Genomic DNA, 18982 nt, shown 5'->3' on the forward strand with positions numbered 1-18982 from the left:
TTTGTGGACGCCTAGGTTCTTGTAGTATGCTACTATGTGTTCTACCCCATACTGCCCTGAGTGGGAGGGTAGTTTGTTTATCAGTGTTGTGGCTATGTTTGTGAAGAAAGTGTTTAAGTAATTGGCTACATCCAGTTTGTCTGTGATGAGCGTGTTGTCCGTCTTTATGTTTATGTTTGAGAACCTGATTTTAAGTTTTTTACTGCAGCCTAGTTGATTATTGAGTAATTTAAAAAGTTCATGTGGTTTATTTTTGTTTTCCTCAGTTTTGTCATTGATGATTTTTTTTTGCAGTTTTTATCATGGAGTTTACGTCATTTCTTAGTCTGTTTCTTTCTAGTTTGAGTTCAGTCACATGGGCTTGGAGTTCACTGCTTGTGCTTTTGGTAAGCTTTGACTGACTTTTACTTTTACGGTCAGTATTTCAGTGTGCATCCACGGCTCAGCGCAATTTTTTACCCTGGTGGTTCTTAGGGGGGCCATGTTGTTTAGTATTGTTGAGAATTTGGTTTTGAAGCCAAGCCATGTTTCTTCAACCAGTGTACCATTGAGCTCATCTGACCAGTCCAGGCTCTCCAGTTCAAGGTTAAAGGCCTCGCTAGAGTAGGTTTTGAGGTCTCTAGATGTGACTGTTTTGTGACAGCCAGCCTTTTGTTTTAGCTTTTTGCGGGTACAGAATATCATGGCGTTCTATCGCCATGCTCTAAGACAAACTCTAACCGAAAACCAACTTCGAAAGAGTGCCTAAGCAGCAAAAAAAAAAAAGAGAGTGACTGATAGTGCCATCTAGTGGTAAGGTAAAAGTACTGTATTACAACACTCTCACTTAATTTTACAATGGCATTCAAGTCCCTTTAAATAATATTACAACACTCCCACTTAATTTTACAATGGCATTAAGTGCCTTTAAATAATATTACAGCGCCATGCTCTCCTTCATAAAAAGAAACGTCAAGAAAAAATATATTTTAAACAGCAAAAAAAAAATACTTTTTACAATGCTTTTACTGGAACTCTTTTTCACATTATTTCAGACTTGCTTTGACTAGGCAGCGTTCGGCGTTCACCTGTCAAGCACAAATAACCACTCTATTTTACATGTGAATTACCAAAGTGCCACTTAACCCTTTCACTGCCACACGACAGAAGGTTAACCCAAATTAAACAATTACATTTTTTTTGTATATATATATTGAACAATTAACAATATTCCTGTGAATGCATGAGTACACTGAATGAATACTGAGAGTATTACTGGCATAATAGATCATGTAAATAGAATTCTTACAATTTCTGGATTAATAAACCATCCTCTGACAAGCATGTTCTTGAATAATTTGTGTGTTTTTGAAACTCAATGCCTCTTATCACCTCTGTGGGGGGTGAGTGGGCTAATAATTCACAAATTATATTGTGGTGCAGGTATTCTAGCTAAACAAAACAGTGATAATGACACTTTTGAATGGTGTGAATTTAGTCATTGTTAGTATAAATAAGAATAATCAATTTTGTAATGTTGGGCAATAAGGCATAACAATAGAGCCTCTTGATTGATTGATTGATTGAAAAGTTTATTAACAGATTGCAGAATGGGTACAGTACAGTACAGCTCAATACATACAATTGTTAAGGGGTTGCAGACCAGAGAAAGACTTTCGTCTTGTTTACATCAGGGTTCCCCATTTTCAATTCATCATAACATATATGACATACAGATAGACAGTACATCTATACATTTATGACATATCAGATTTGCAAATACAGTACTGTTTGTGATACAAAAGTGTCCAGAAAAAGAGTGTATTTGACGTAGAAACTACATTGGAGGAGGTTGGGTGGGGGCTGTACATTGGAGGTGGGGGGGGGACACACATTGTACACTGTACATTGGAATACTGACAAAGCCATACTTGGTCATTTATTGTACAACTGGGTTAGGACATTTGTAGGGGCCAGTTTCGAATTGCAGTCTCCCGTAGGTGTTTTTTGAGAGTGTTATTGAAAGTGGGTAGTGATTCACATTCCTTTACAGCTTTGGGTAGGGCGTTCCACATTGATGTGGCATAATTGCTAAACGTGTTTAGTCCCTTGTTTGAGCCGAATCTGGGTTTTACATGATTTGTGGAGCTCCCTCTGGTTGTGATCATGGTATTCACTGACCTTTGGGAAGTATTTTGACATGTACAGAGATACATGAGAGATATTTAGAGAAAGTAGATAGATTTTGGGGGGGAATTGTTAATTCTACTTAAACTTAATGCAACATCTATAATAGTAAATATCATTCAGAAAACAATATGTTGGGTAGGAGTGGGGGGGGGGGTTGGGTAGGAGGGGTGGGTGGGGGACACTGTACAACTGTACAAACAACACTGTACATTGGATTATGAATGAATGTGGACTGTTCCATCAGAGGGGGGAGCTTCGATGGTCATGTAAGTGGCTACAGACCGCTGCACTTAAATATAAACATTAGTCTACCTGGAGACTCAATGAGGTAATTGTAGATGTCGCCATAAGACGCGTCTGGCCATTTAGTGGGATCATTTTTTCATTATCCTGTTCGGCTGAAAGGACATTGGCCACCGAAGCTCCCCCCTCTGATAGAACAGTCCACATTCATTCGAGCGTCATCTCGCGTCGTCCAGACTCCATGGGCACTCTGCGCATGTCCATGCGGAATAGGTGCTTTAAAATGGGCTTTTTCTCTGCCGATTTAGTTCTGATCGATTAGTTATGGGTCACGCCGTGTTCAGGAGAGCGAGGCGCATAAACGTCTATTCGATCATGTCTCTAGCACCCCCACAGCCGTATCGGCAACCACTTACATCACGGCTCTCGTCCACATTCATTCATATGCTCCCCCCGCAATCTCCTCCCCGATTTCAATGTAACGCGGAAGTGTAGTGGTCTTCGTTAAACACTAAAACTACGATACCCAGAGCTCATCGCACAAACCGGAAGCGAATATACGTCATCTTTCCTCGCCACGTCCTTTAACTATTCCTCACCGGCAACTTATCCAATTTAAAAGAAAATTAAAACATCTTTTCAAAATCTTTCTTCACATCTAGATTTGTAAATTCCACATAACCTTAGATGTTGTTCTTTAAACATTACGTAGGCCCCTTACCCGCTCGCGAATTGAACGCCACCCCATACGTTAGGCTAAAACCAAAGATTTTCGTCCATCAGCCCGTTTTAAACAGCGTAAATACGCCATTTCTCTCCGTTCTTAAAGCAATCAACTTATATACGCCAACTCCCGCACACCTTAGCTAGTATCCCTGCGTTTTTAACAACAATCCGACGGTCGCAACATATTTTAAAACGCATAATATTAGCTAAAACCAAAGATTTTCGTCCATCAGCCCGTTTTAAACAGCGTAAATACGACATTTCTCTCCGTTTTAAAGCAATCAACTTATATACGCCAACTCCCGCACACCTTAGCTAGTATCCCTCCGTTTTTAACAACAATCCAAGGTCGCAACATATTTTAAAACACATAATTTGTTGAGCTGGGGACTATAAACAGAACCAGGGTGCATGGAAAGGGCTGTAGCGTATTTCTGTATGCCTAGCCCTGCCCCCAGACTTCAGAATGACCCAATCAAATGTGCCCTATCATTGAAATGCAAATACCAGCAGCTACGTCATGTACCACGCCCCTAGACGTCCGCCCCCAGACGTTGCTACTCATCCCAGCTAGTTCATTCGCAGGTTGCGAATGAACTAGCTGGGTACCCAACTAGCTCATTCGCAAAATGATCCTTGCGAATGAACTAGCTGGGTACCCAGCTAGCTAGGTCATCTTTGCGAATGAACTAGCTGGGTACCCAACTAGCTCATTCGCAAAATGATCCTTGCGAATGAACTAGCTGGGTACCCAGCTAGCTAGGTCATCTTTGCGAATGAACTAGTTGGGTACCCAGCTAGTTCATTCGCAAAATGATCCTTGCGAATGAACTAGCTGGGTACCCAGCTAGCTAGGTCATCTTTGCGAATGAACTAGTTGGGTACCCAGCTAGTTCATTCGCAAAATGGTCCTTGCGAATGAGCTAGCTGGGTACCCAGCTAGCTAATGTGTCAGCTAGCTGGGTACCCAGCTAGCTCATTCGCAAGGACCATTTTGCGAATGAGCTAGCTACTAGCTGAGGCAAAATTGGGTGTAAAGCCTATGGGACAAAGCCGGCTAGTTAACTAGCTAAGACACGTGCTACCTAGCTAGCTGGGTACCCAGCTAGCTGACACATTTGCAACCTAGGTAGTGAGCTAGCTCATTCGCAAATTTGTCTTTGCGAATGAGCTAGCTAGGTACCCAGCTAGCTAGGTCATCTTTGCGAATGAGCTAGTTGGGTACCCAACTAGCTCATTCGCAAAATGATCCTTGCGAATGAACTAGCTGGGTACCCAGCTAGCTAGGTCATCTTTGCGAATGAACTAGTTGGGTACCCAGCTAGTTCATTCGCAAAATGATCCTTGCGAATGAACTAGCTAGGTACCCAGCTAGTTCATTCGCAAAGACACATTAGCTAGCTGGGTACCCAGCTAGCTAGGTCATCTTTGCGAATGAGCTAGTTGGGTACCCAGCTAGTTCATTCGCAACCTGCGAATGAACTAGCTGAGATGAGTAGCAACGTCTGGGGGCGGACGTCTAGGGGCGTGGTACATGACGCAGATGCTGGTATTTGCATTTCAATGACAGGGCACATTTGATTGGGTCATTCTGAAGTCTGGGGGCAGGGCTAGGCATACAGAAATACGCTACAGCCCTTTCCGTGCACCCTGGATCTGTTTATAGTCCCCAGCTCAACAAATTATGTGTTTTAAAATATGTTGCGACCTTGGATTGTTGTTAAAAACGGAGGGATACAAGCTAAGGTGTGCGGGAGTTGGCGTATATAAGTTGATTGCTTTAAGAACGGAGAGAAATGTCGTATTTACGCTGTTTAAAACGGGCTGATGGACAAAAATCTTTGGTTTTAGCTAATATTATGTGTTTTAAAATATGTTGCGACCGTCGGATTGTTGTTAAAAACGCAGGGATACTAGCTAAGGTGTGGGGGAGTTGGCGTATATAAGTTGATTGCTTTAAGAACGGAGAGAAATGTCGTATTTACGCTGTTTAAAACGGGCTGATGGACGAAAATCTTTGGTTTTAGCCTAACGTATGGGTGGCGTTCAATTCGCGAGCGGGTAAGGGGCCTACGTAATGTTTAAAGAACAACATCTAAGGTTATGTGGAATTTACAAATCTAGATGTGAAGAAAGATTTTGAAAAGATGTTTTAATTTTCTTTTAAATTAGATAAGTTGCCGGTGAGGAATAGTTAAAGGACGTGGCGAGGAAAGATGACGTATATTCGCTTCCGGTTTGCGCGATGAGTTACTGTATAAACGGTTTCCATATTATAGTCCCTTTGCAGGTTGATGTGAACACAACATGCAATACAAAGATAATAAACGTACATACTAATTGTGTAGTAGTTAGTTATTATTATTGTATTAATATTCTACAGTATCGGCAGATCGCTGCCATCTCAAATGAATCTTCTGTACATCCCTGCAACAAGAAAGCCATTGAGAATATAATATATAGTGGGTAATTCTGAAGTCTGGGGGCAGGGCTAGGTAGGCATACAGAAATACGGATACACCGGTTCTGTTTATAGTCCCCAGCTAAACAAACTATGTGTTTTAAAATATGTTGCGACCGTCGGATTGTTGTTAAAAACGGAGGGATACTAGCTAAGGTGTGGGGGAGTTGGCGTATATAAGTTGATTGCTTTAAGAACGGAGAGAAATGTCGTATTTACGCTGTTTAAAACGGGCTGATGGACGAAAATCCTTGGTTTTAGCCTAACGTATGGGGTGGCATTCAATTCGCGAGCGGGTAAGGGGCCTACGTAATGTTTAAAGAACAACATCTAAGGTTATGTGGAATTTACAAATCTAGATGTGAAGAAAGATTTTGAAAAGATGTTTTAATTTTCTTTTAAATTAGATAAGTTGCCGGTGAGGAATAGTTAAAGGACGTGGCGAGGAAAGTTGACGTATGTTCGCTTCCGGTTTGCGCAATGAGCTCTGGGTATCGTAGTTTTAGTGTTTAATAATAATAACTAACTACTACACAATTAGTATGTACGTTTATTATCTTTGTATTGCATGTTCTTTGCATGTTGTGTTCACATCAACCTGCAAAGGGACTAGATGGAAACCGTTTATACAGTAACTCATCGCGCAAACCGGAAGCGAACATACGTCACGGCCGTGGTTCAAGTTTGCAGTTCCTTTCAAATATAGTTGTGTCTCAAGATTCAACGTTACAGTAGTAGAGTAGAGAAATGTTAGAATGTAATAGGACATGTATGGCAATCTGTCTGACAAGGATATGCGAGATTTGTTGATAGAAAACGGAGAATTGAAATGATTTGAGAGAATATACTGTATTAATCCCCAAAGGGGGAAATTGATTGCCACCAGACGTATGTAACATAAAACACAAACAAAAAAAATATTATAATAGAATACGGCAAAGTGCTTCCAGACAACACATATGGATTAAATAAATTAAATAACACAGTATATATATTCTCAATGGCTTTCTTGCAGGGATGTACAGAAGATTCATTTGAGATGGCAGCGATCTGCCGATACTGTAGAATATTAATACAATAATAATAACTACTACACAATTAGTATGTATGTTTATTATCTTTGTATTGCATGTTCTTTGCATGTTGTGTTCACATCAACCTGCAAAGGGACTAGATTTGTATTACTGTATCTCTATCTCTTTGTATTTAAATGTTCTTATAATTTTTTTATGCTTGCTTATGCCTGTATGTTCTACTGTTGTGAAGCACTTTGAACTGCAACCTCTGTATGAAAAGTGCTATACAAATAAAATTATTATTATCCCATCACTGTCAATGGATGTCTTATTCTTTGACTTTGATACAATGGATATGATTTCTGCTTCACTGACATTTCCCAAAAACATAGACTGCAGTACTTTACTATCTCCTCTCCATCCTTCCTGTAATGGTTCATCGTGTTTTTGAATGGCATCTGCCAGATTTGGCCCCACATTCACAAAAAAATTGTTGAATTCATTAACCACCTCATTCATGTTTTTTATAGTCTTACTATTACTAATGAAATGGCTAGGCATTTTTATGGACGCTGATTTATTTCCCATTACCTTATTTATTATTTTTATTTCCGCCTAACAATCTATTGTAATAATCTTTCTTGGCCCATCTCATAATGAATACTAACTTATTCTTATACACTTTGTATTTAGTTTCAGCAGCCTTTTTTCTACATTTGATCAAATCTCTATAGTTTGTTTTTCTTTTTACATGCATTCTCTAACCACTTTGTTATCCATGGTTTTATATTGTCATTACTTTTTTGTTTATGTTGAACCATTGGGCAGTGCCTATCGTAAAGTGTCCGATAGATATTCAAAAAAGTATTGTAAGCAGCATTGACGTCTTCTACATAGACCCCCCTTGAAATGTATTAACGAAAATGTGTTATCTAATACTATACATTCACTAAATTGTTACTCCGTATAATAATTACAATTGGCTTCAATGGAATTAAACACGTCTTTCTGGGTCGATATCGCATTCAAAGTCTTGTATTTTATCGCCACATAAATATTCGTCTGTTGATTCTGTCATATTTCATGGAATATATATATATTCAACTGCTTTGCATTTCAAGTCACCGTCGACAAACACAGCTGCAGGTAGGATTGCATCCAGCTCACTCAATCAGAATGGAGTGATTGACAGTGTCGAAGGCCTTTTGTAGGTCCAGCATGACCATGCCGCAGTATTTGCCTGCGTCCACCTCTTGTTTGATGTGGTCGTTCAAATAGAGCAGGTGAATTGATGATGAATGAATGAAAATGGGGGACCCTGATGTAAACAAGACGAAAGTCTTTCTCTGGTCTGCATCCCCTTAACAATTGTATGTATTGAGCTGTACTGTACCCATTCTGCAATCTGTTAATAAACTTTTCAATCAATCAATGTGTCAGTGGAGTGGGATGTTCTGAAGCCAGATTGGAATTCGTAGATTAGATTTTTTTCCGCTAGGTACTTTTCGACCTGTTCGTAGACTATTTTTTCCATGACTTTCGAGATGGAGATAAGAATAGAAACAGGGCGGTAGTTGCAATGCAACATGACCGAATGATTGATTGAAAACTGTATTAACATATTGCAGAATGGGTACAGTACAGTACAGCTCAATACACACAATTGTTAAGGGGATGCAGACCAGAGAAAGGCTTTCGTCTTGTTTACATCAGGGTCCCCCATTTTCAATTCATCAGGACATATATGACATACATGACACACAGATAGACAGTACTGCTACATCTATACATTTATGACATACCAGATTTACCAGATTTGCAAATACAGTACCGTTTGTGATACAAAAATAGTCCAGAAAAGAGAGTATATACATTTGACGTAGAAACTGTACATTGGAGGAGGTTGGGTAGGTGGGGTGGGGGGGGGGACTGTACATTGGAGGTGGTTGGGGGGGGGGGGGGTCACCCCTACATACGATAAAGACTTTTCCGGTCCTGTCTTTTTTGCTACAATGATGACAAAAGTGCTTGCTTTCAAAAATAATGTTTATTTAAGAAACCGGGAAACACATTTGTGTGTATATGCAGGCTATATAATGCATTATTAACAGGTGTTTCAGGTCTAAATGGCTTAGTACTGTTGACATTACACTGCTTGTAGTTATTAGTAAATCAAATAGCATTAATAATTACAGAAAATTATCACTAAAGTGCTATCTGTTGCAGCTGCACATGCAGCTGCACACTTTTCCATAAAAATAGCATATTTGTATAAGTGTGACCATTTCTCAAAAACAGAAATCATGTATTCTTTTTTTAAATACAGAAAAGGATCACTAAAGTGCTATCTGTTGCAGCTGCACTGCACTGTTCTCCATAAAAATAGCATATTTGGATAAGTTTGACCATTTCTCAAAAACAGAAAATCATGTATTCTTTTTAAATACAGAAAAGGATCACCAAGTTACCATTTCTCAAAAAATATAAATAAATACAGAAAATAAGCACTAGTTCACTCAGTGGAAATTTCTAGCTCAATGCGAGGTCTGCTGCTGCCGGCTAATAATACGGTCAATACGTGGGGAGATCTTTGACAAGGCAACACGCATGTCATCCTCAAGGCTCAACTTGGCCCTATATTTTGTTTTCAGAGCCGTCATGGATGAAAAGCCAGCTTCACACAGATATGTGGTGCTGAATGGTATCAACACCTTAACTGCTGCATCATGAGATACCCGACTTTCCAGTTGGTGTAGTCCACGACGCTGTTGTCGATCCAGTGCCACTCACCTGAAATAAGGAGAATCGGGATGAGATAATACTAATGCATGAAAAAACAGGTTTCAAGAGACTAAATTAAGTTTCGCATAGCGAAAGCTGGTAAGTAGCCACACACTATACCGAGCGACTGAACACTCGTTTCTCAAAGCCTTCCGTCACTTCTAGAATGGACTACAAGTAGGGCTGGGCGATATGACGATATTATATAAATATCGGGTACAGTTCATTAACGATACACTTTTTCAACGTATCGTGGATATCGTGATGTTTTGCCCAAGAGGATTGTGTCGCGTCAATCTGTCCACACGTTACTCGTTCATATCTCAGCCTGTGCTGAGATATGCCCATTCCGCGGTCTGTTAATAAAGTTTTCAATCAGACAGATGTATGGAAAGGCTTTTATTATAACATTCGTTGTAGTAAAATCATTATGCCTCATTTAGTCAAGCACTGGTCTCCTACTCGACGGCCGCGGGGAGCTAACGTTAGTAGCTTTGTTGATGTTTAGCACACGGGACATTCAGGAAGTCAAACGCTTGCCGATTGGTGCTAAGAACAGCAGGGCGGGTGCAAGCGGTGTGACGTCATTGGCAGACTCGACTGTCAATCAAAATGATTATGTTTCCGTCAGAATGAATGAATGAAAACTGTATTAAAAGGTTGCAGAATGGGTACAATACAGTACAGGAGGATGAAGACCAGAAAAAGACTTTCGGCTTTTTTACATAAGGGTCCTCCATTTTCAATTCATCAAAACATTTAGAGACATACATATATACAGTAGTTTCATAAAAATGCTAAAATGCTATTTATTGATTGATTGATTTAAAACTTTAACATATTGCAGAATGGGTACAGTACAGCTCAATACATACAATTGTTAAGGGGATGCAGACCAGAGAAAGACTTTAGTCTTGTTTACATCAGGGTCCCCCATTTTCAATTCATCATATTTCATATCTAAATCATATAATATCTCATATGCAATATATAATCTAATAATCTAAATCTAATATAAAAATGCTAAATGCATGGGTATTTTATTTTGTCTTTAATGTTAGCTTGCAAACTCAAATACTGTCTTGGTAAGCCTCATAATGAATTGTTTGGGGTAAAAAAGAAAAACATCGTGATGTGTATCGTGTATCGCCGAAAGGTCAGAAAATATCGTGATATCATATTTAGGCCATATCGCCCAGCCCTAACTACAAGTGTTTTGTTGATTTACATCCACATCACTATTCATTCATCCTTATGCTGTTACTGCCGTCGGATTAGACTTTATTTGATTGGAAGAAGATCCCTCTGGAAAGAGTCGGGATTTGATGCAGGATATCGGCGGTATTATGCTAATTATATTTGTATTTTAACTAACCAGGTCGCAAATTAACCGCAAACAATAAAAATATTTTAGTTTGATCGCCACCGCGGTTGACCGCAGGCACTCGCCCACTATGGATCAGCCCACGCAAAATTTGTGTGTGTGTGTGAGAGAGACAGAATGAGGGGGAGAGAGAGGGGGAAGAGAGAGAGGGAGAGAGAAAGGGAAGGAGAGAGAGGGAGAGAGAAGGAGAGAGAAAGGGAAGGAGATAGAGGGAGAGAGAAAGAGGAGAGAGAGGGGGGAGAGAGATGGAGAGGGAGAGACACAGTGGGGGAGAGATAGAATCTGACAAGACAGAGAAATACACTTATTTGTTTGAACTGTATTATCCCTCGCCTGTTACACTTTGTGCATGTGTGAGAGAGAGAGAGAGAGAGAGTGTGTGAGATGGAGAGAGTGTGAGAGAGATATGGAGAGTGTTCATTCAGAGAGTGTTTGAATGAAGTACATTTGCTGAAATACAGTTGTTCTTAATTTTCACAGTTGTTCTTCATTTTCTCACTTGCTATGTGAGAATGTTAGTTATTATGTTCTCAATTCCCCTTGCATTGTTTGAGAATTGTGTGGAAGAGTTTGCTAGTTCTAGTACCCCTTTCGTACAAGTTAACAATAAATAATGGTATTAGGAATAACCACTGGGTTAGTATATTAGGACAAGTGCATGACAGTAAGGTTAGTTAGGGTTAGATATATTTATTAATTGTATTTCAGATATTGGTTGAAGAAGTGTGTCTTTAGTCGACAGCAAAAGATTGGATGAGTTTCGGCTGTCCTAACTGTGGTGGGAAGTTCGTTCTACCATTATGGGGCAAGGACTGAGAATAGGCGGCTTCTCTTTGATGACCCTCCCGGAGCTTGGATAGGAGTAGGTCTGAGGCAGCTGGAAGATGCAGAGCGTATAGGGGTCTTGAGGGTGTGTAGTTAGAGACCATTGACCGGAGGTAGGCGGGAGCCGTTCCCTTTGCCACACGATATGCCTGGTCGAGGGCCTTGAAGCGGATTCGTGCGGCAATGGGGAGCCAGTGCAGGTCCCTAAGAAGTGGGGTGACATGGGCCGACTTCGGTAGGTTTGAGATCAGGCGGGAAACTGCGTACTGAATGAGCATGTAACCAACAAGCATCTGTACGGGGGACTACCAAGGCTGAGCGACAAGGTGGCATCCAGGAGGATGAAACTTGCAGGTCACTGCCACCGACACCACGTACTTCCGACTAGCAAGCTAGTGCTCTGGGAGCCAACACACGGGCGACGACCAAGAGGATGTCCCACGCCGACATATGTAGACATACTGAGGAAGGACGCAGGTGTGGAGAGCCCTACGCAACTGGTCGGATGTATGGAGGATCGGGATGATTGGAATCTCCACTGGCGAACCCGTCTGAGGACGGCCAAATTAATGAATGACTACTGGTTTATTGAAGGTTCCCAACCACAGCCAAAAGAAAATCAAGGAGGCAGCCTTTGCGAATGATGCACCAAAGCCATGGAACACCCTATGGACATTAGGCTAGATCACTAAATATTTTCAAAAGTAAGCTAAATACGTACCTCGTTCACCGTAGCCTTTTAATACACTCTGCTACTTATACTCATTACATGCACAGTGATTATTGTACTGGAAAATTGAGCGATTTTATTGCACTGCACTATTGCACTATTTTATGCTAATTGCATGCTAATATTATGCCTATGTCTATTTTATGTCCATTATGTCTACATTACTGCTGTGAAGGTGCTATGCAAATTAAGTTATTATTATTATTATTATTATTATAATTATTATTATTATTATTATTATTATTATTATTATTATTATTATTATTATTATTATTATTATTATTATTATTATTATCATATAGAGATATTCAGACCTGGTGACCTCTTGCAGAGAGAGTAGTGGCTGTTGCTGCATGCTGCCGTCTTCCACGTTCGGTCCACGTCCATGTAGACAGGGCTCTACGCTAACCTTTTTCATTAGGGGCACAGGTGCTCCTAAATGAAAAAATTTAGGAGCACACAAAGAAATTTAGGAGCACAGTGAATTTTTTTCTAGTAACTGAGTTTATTAACAAACTCACATTTTTTTAAACAAAAATAAATGTACATGTATAGTAGTACTCTGTATGTGCATGTTCAAATGGGAACGGAACTGTGCAATAGCACCAAAGTCACTGGCCCACACTGTGTGTGCTAAACAAACTCACATTTTTTAAACAAAAATAAATGTACATGTATAGTAGTACTCTGTATGTGCATGTTCAAATGGGAACGGAACTGTGCAATAGCACCAAAGTCACTGGCCCACACTGTGTGTGTGTGCTAAACAAACTCACAAGGATGGTCTCTCCTTTCTCAATATGTACAAATCTCTACACTGGATGACTGGATGTGCCGCCGCGAGACGTTGTGTTTTACTACCGAATCTCTTCAGGTGCGGGTTTCCCGACACAAAGGGCGTATTGCCTGCCTGTTTCTGCAATATTTACAAAACATGACATTGTTTTCCAACTCTAGCCATGGGAAAATGTTTAGCCAATTCACGTTAAATTTGTATGTCTTCCCTCCGGCTCCAGTGGGTGTAGCATCGTTAGCTACAGTGGGTACATTGGGTGTAGCTTCGTTAGCTACAGTGGGTACATTGGGTGTAGCTTCATTAGCTAGTTAGCTACAGTGGGTACATTGGGTGCTACAGTGGGGGTAGTAGTGGGTGTAGCCTCGCTAGCATGCTGGCTAGCGTCAGTATCTTGGTTAACTATCACCTCTGTAACATGAGCTGCCTCGCCTGACTTCTCATTCTCCGGTATCTTTCGCGCAAAATAAAAATGAATGGGCAATACATGGCTGTATTGTCTGACTCAGACACTGACGCTCATAGATATATCTATGCTGACGCTAAAAATTACTTTCAGTTTCCAGTCGCGTGACCACAGGAAACTCTACTGTGATTGGAACGTTTATGCGGCTGTGAACTGTGGGACTTGTAGTTTTTTAACGATTCTCGCAGCGGAGAAAAAAAAGGACGAATGAGGCTGTACTCTGCACTCGCCGGCCCCACTCGCACGCCGTGCGAGTACTTGATTTTGCAGGTTCGCACACACATATTTTTAGGGGCATATGCGAGCAATTTGCTCGCACTGTAGAGCCCTGACACAGGCGTCGTTCATTGTAGGCTCGTTTCTCCCCCATTTGGTGTAGCATGTCCTTCATGCTCTGTAAATAACTATGTACAGATACCGAGATGTCACACCATGTTACCTGTACCTGTTTATTGCACTATGTTTTTTTTTTTATTGGATTCTATTATATGTTGTACCACTGTATTGCACATCGTTGCGGGCAAGACCACCCGCATTTCATTGTATACCTGTATGCCGTGACAATTAAAACTCTTGACTTGACTTGACTAGGAAAGAGGCCAGTTGTCCACCCACTTGAACCGGCCGCCAGTCTGAGAAAAGAGAAGTCACAAGAGAGAACAAGATCCTCTGTGAACAAACAACTGTCTGACCCAGTGTCCTTGACCCTTTCACTGTGACAATACAGAAGGTTAGCCCTTTACTATCACACAACCGACGGCGATGCTCCATCATTAGCTCCACGGATGCAGAGCTAATGATGGAGCATCGCCGTCGGTTGCGTGATAGTAAAGGGTTAACCTTCTGTCGTGTGGCAGTGAAAGGGTTAACACATTGGTTGCCAGCCGGATATGACAATTTATCGCTTGGATGCCACCACGTTAATCAATGGGAGGACGAGCACATTTGCGAATGCATAAACTATATCTTAAATTATGGCTATGTGTCTAATACACCCGTCGCTTATCAATGACTTGCTTGCAGTCAAAGATGTACAAAACGGATTGTTTTTTCATCAGTACATTTCCGTTTTATACCGTTTTGAATACGAGTATAGTTTCGGAGAGTTCTAGTAATTTCAGAGAAATTCCACGAAAATAGCCATTTACTGGAATACACAAAACACATTGTCATTTTCCGGCTGATTTATGAATAGTTTTCAAATAAACTATAGATTATCGAGAGTATTTGTGTTCTTATGCACGATACAAAAGCGGGCTGAAAAATAATTTATTCGTGCCACGCTCAGCGCCTAACGCCACACACAGAGATAATAATAATAATTTATGGATAATAACTTATGGATCTGCAGGGTAATGAAGGCTTGTATTATCGGGTTCAGGATATTGGCCAGATATGCGTCGTCTGCTTGGCACTGCCTCCTGGCCTCGTCCCACTTCATCTTCTGGGCCACCAGTTTGAAGGAGTCATTGCCCAGCTTGTAGAAAGTACTAGGTGACACGGTTGTGGCGGGGACCACTATCTGAGAATCTGACACAATATGAAACAGTAGTTGTCTTTCAGAAACAAAAGTATGACAGTGTGTGAATGTACCTTGAAATGGATTTAAAAAGCTAGATACATACACCCTTTCACTACCACACTACCAACGGGTTAACCCTTTCACTGCGACAATACAGAAAATATCACAACTTCATTGTACATGAGAATAATATAGTCCCCTTCGGATGTATATATATTTTATTATCTCGTTTTCTTACAAAGTACTGTATATCTTTATGTCATAAACTGCATCTTTAGTACTTGTGTGAATTTAGCCGTACTGTATTGTACCCATTCTGCAATCTGTTAATAACGTTTTCAATCAATCACATCATGGGGGGAAATTAGCTAAGGTTTGATTTGTTTATTTAAGATTGCAGAATAAATACAGTAAAAACAACTGCTAATTGGGGTTGCATAACAGAGAGATAGAAAGTCTTGTTTACATCAGGTCCCCATTTTCAATTCATCATGACATACACGACATACAGATATACAGTACTGTTACATCCAGACATTTACTGTAGTTAGAGTATGGATAAATAGCTAACGTTAAATTAGGCTATCGATATACTAACGTTAGGTAACGTTAGCTAGCTAGCAAGCTATGAACAACCAGTACAGCTAACATGAACGTGTTTACCTACTCTACTTTCGTTAACGTTAGCTGACGTTATGAAAGCTATGATCTGTAATGTCAACTGGATAACGTTAGCTATTTATTCATCTATGCTAATATTGTCAGCTTATTTACTCACCCATTTTGATGTGTGTTTCTCCCGATCATTCAATACATTGTTGACGGTAGAACAATGTAGTTTGAGAAGCCGTGAGTCCGTGACCACTTCCGGTAAAACGATAGCAATTTATCCGGCAACTTATCTAATTTAACAGAAATCAAAATCTTTCTTCACATCTAGATTTGTAAATTCCACATAACCTTAGATGTTGTTCTTTAATGTGTCACAGCAGCACAAACATTCCCCACATTTAACATTCACAAACACTAAAACTACGATACCCAGAGCTCATCGCGCAAACTCGAAGCGAACATACGTCATCTCTCCTCGCCACGTCCTTTTACAATTCCTCATCGGCAACTTATCTAATTTAAAAGAAAATTAAAACATCTTTTCAAAATCTTTCTTCACATCTAGATTTGTAAATTCCACATAACCTTAGATGTTGTTCTTTAATGTGTCACAGCAGCACAAACATTCCCCACATTTAACATTCACAAACACTAAAACTACGATACCCAGAGCTCATCGCGCAAACCCGAAGCGAACACACGTCATCTCTCCTCGCCACGTCCTTTTACGATTCCTCATCGGCAACTTATCTAATTTAAAAGAAAATTAAAACATCTTTTCAAAATCTTTCTTCACATCTAGATTTGTAAATTCCATATAACCTTAGATGTTGTTCTTTAAACATTACGTAGGCCCCTTACCCGCTCGCGAATTGAACACCACCCCATACGTTAGGCTAAAACCAAAGATTTTCGTCCATCAGCCCGTTTTAAACAGCGTAAATACGACATTTCTCTCCGTTTTAAAGCAATCAACTTATATACGCCAACTCCCGCACACCTTAGCTAGTATCCCTCCGTTTTGAACAACAATCCGACGGTCGCAACATATTTTAAAACACATAATTTGTTGAGCTGGGGACTATAAACAGAACCGTGCACGGAAAGGGCTGTAGCGTATTTCTGTATGCCTAGCCCTGCCCCCCAGACTTCAGAATGACCCAATCAAATGTGCCCTATCATTGAAATGCAAATACCAGCAGCTACGTCATGTACCACGCCCCTAGACGTCCGCCCCCAGACGTTGCTACTCATCCCAGCTAGTTCATTCGCAGGTTGCAAATGAACTAGCTGGGTACCCAACTAGTTCATTCGCAGGTTGCGAATGAACTAGCTGGGTACCCAACTAGCTCATTCGCAAAATGATCCTTGCGAATGAACTAGCTGGGTACCCAGCTAGCTAGGTCATCTTTGCGAATGAACTAGTTGGGTACCCAGCTAGCTAGGTCATCTTTGCGAATGAACTAGTTGGGTACCCAGCTAGTTCATTCGCAAAATGGTCCTTGCGAATGAACTAGCTGGGTACCCAGCTAGCTAGGTCATCTTTGCGAATGAACTAGTTGGGTACCCAGCTAGCTAGGTCATCTTTGCGAATGAACTAGTTGGGTACCCAGCTAGTTCATTCGCAAAATGGTCCTTGCGAATGAACTAGCTGGGTACCCAGCTAGCTAGGTCATCTTTGCGAATGAACTAGTTGGGTACCCAGCTAGTTCATTCGCAAAATGGTCCTTGCGAATGAGCTAGCTGGGTACCCAGCTAGCTAATGTGTCAGCTAGCTGGGTACCCAGCTAGCTCATTCGCAAGTACCATTTTGCGAATGAGCTAGCTACTAGCTGAGGCAAAATTTGGTGTAAAGCCTATGGGACAAAGCCGGCTAGTTAACTAGCTAAGACACGTGCTACCTAGCTAGCTGGGTACCCAGCTAGCTGACACATTTGCAACCTAGGTAGTGAGCTAGCTCATTCGCAAATGTGTCTTTGCGAATGAACTAGCTGGGTACCCAGCTAGCTAGGTAATCTTTGCGAATGAGCTAGTTGGGTACCTAGCTAGTTCATTCGCAAAATTGTTCCTGTGAATGAGCTAGCTAGGTACCCAGCTAGTTCATTCGCAAAGACACATTAGCTAGCTGGGTACCCAGCTAGCTAGGTCATCTTTGCGAATGAGCTAGTTGGGTACCTAGCTAGTTCATTCGCAAAATTGTTCCTGTGAATGAGCTAGCTAGGTACCCAGCTAGTTCATTCGCAAAGACACATTAGCTAGCTGGGTACCCAGCTAGCTAGGTCATCTTTGCGAATGAGCTAGTTGGGTACCCAGCTAGCTCATTCACAAAATGGTCTTTGCGAATGAGCTAGCTGGTTAACGAACTAGCTCATTCACAAATGTGTCCTTGCGAATGAGCTAGCTCGTTAACGAACTAGCTCATTCACACTCTGTTATGCCTGCCCAGCTATACTAGTATGGAGGTGAGGCCTTGCTGGCCTGGTCCTCGCCCCCAAACACCAACACCCCCCGCCCCCAAACACTCATGAATCAGCTAGCTGGTTAACCAACTAGCTCATTCACAAATGTGTCCTTGCAAATGAGCTAGCTAGCTACCCAGCTAGCTGATTCGCAAAGACAAGCTAGCTAGTTGGGTACCCAGCTAGCTAATGTGTCTTTGCGAATGAACTAGCTGGGTACCTAGCTAGCTCATTCACAAGGAGTATTTTGGGAATGAGCTAGCTAGGTACCCAGCTAGCTAATGTGTCTTTGCGAATGAACTAGCTGGGTACCTAGCTAGCTCATTCACAAGGACTATTTTGTGAATGAGCTAGCTGGGTACCCAGCTAGTTCATTTGCAAAAACACATTAGCTAGCTGGGTACCCAACTAGCTCATTCGCAAAATGGTCCTTGCGAATGAGCTAGCTAGGTACCCAGCTAGTTCATTTGCAAAAACACATTAGCTAGCTGGGTACCCAACTAGCTCATTCGCAAAATGGTCCTTGCGAATGAGCTAGCTGGGTACCCAGCTAGCTGACACATTAGCTAGCTGGGTACCCAGCTAGCTCATTCGCAAGTACCATTTTGCGAATGAGCTAGCTACTAGCTGAGGCAAAATTTGGTGTAAAGCCTATGGGACAAAGCCAGCTAGTTAACTAGCTAAGACACGTGCTACCTAGCTAGCTGGGTACCCAGCTAGCTGACACATTTGCAGCCTAGGTAGTGAGCTAGCTCATTCGCGAATGTGTCTTTGTGATTGAACTAGCTGGGTACC

The 18982-nt window shown here is 41.2% G+C and overlaps 1 protein-coding gene across 4 annotated transcripts; it reads right to left on the minus strand.

The window, feature by feature from the left end:
• Positions 1–8951: 8951 nt before the first annotated feature.
• On the minus strand, positions 8952–15993 carry LOC311247647 (macrophage mannose receptor 1-like). 4 transcript variants are annotated; one of them, XR_014620863.1, is made up of 5 exons: positions 15895–15993; positions 14932–15124; positions 14143–14226; positions 12650–12744; positions 8952–9405 (listed from the first exon to the last, which is right to left on the minus strand). XR_014620863.1 is itself a non-coding variant. In XM_084338662.1 (4 exons), the coding sequence occupies exons 1-4, from the start codon at positions 15896–15898 to the stop codon at positions 9402–9404; spliced, it is 285 nt and encodes a 94-aa protein (XP_084194788.1). In that variant the 5' UTR covers positions 15899–15993; the 3' UTR covers positions 8952–9401. The 4 variants fall into 4 exon arrangements, 1 of the variants encoding a protein (XP_084194788.1); XR_014620864.1 differs by having other exon boundaries at positions 12658–12770; XR_014620865.1 differs by having other exon boundaries at positions 12650–12770.
• Between the last annotated feature and the right edge of the window lie 2989 nt (positions 15994–18982).

This window comes from Notolepis coatsorum, assembly GCF_963971535.1.
Source record: "Notolepis coatsorum genome assembly, contig: SCAFFOLD_616, whole genome shotgun sequence".
NCBI classification, from domain to species: Eukaryota; Metazoa; Chordata; class Actinopteri; order Aulopiformes; family Paralepididae; genus Notolepis; species Notolepis coatsorum.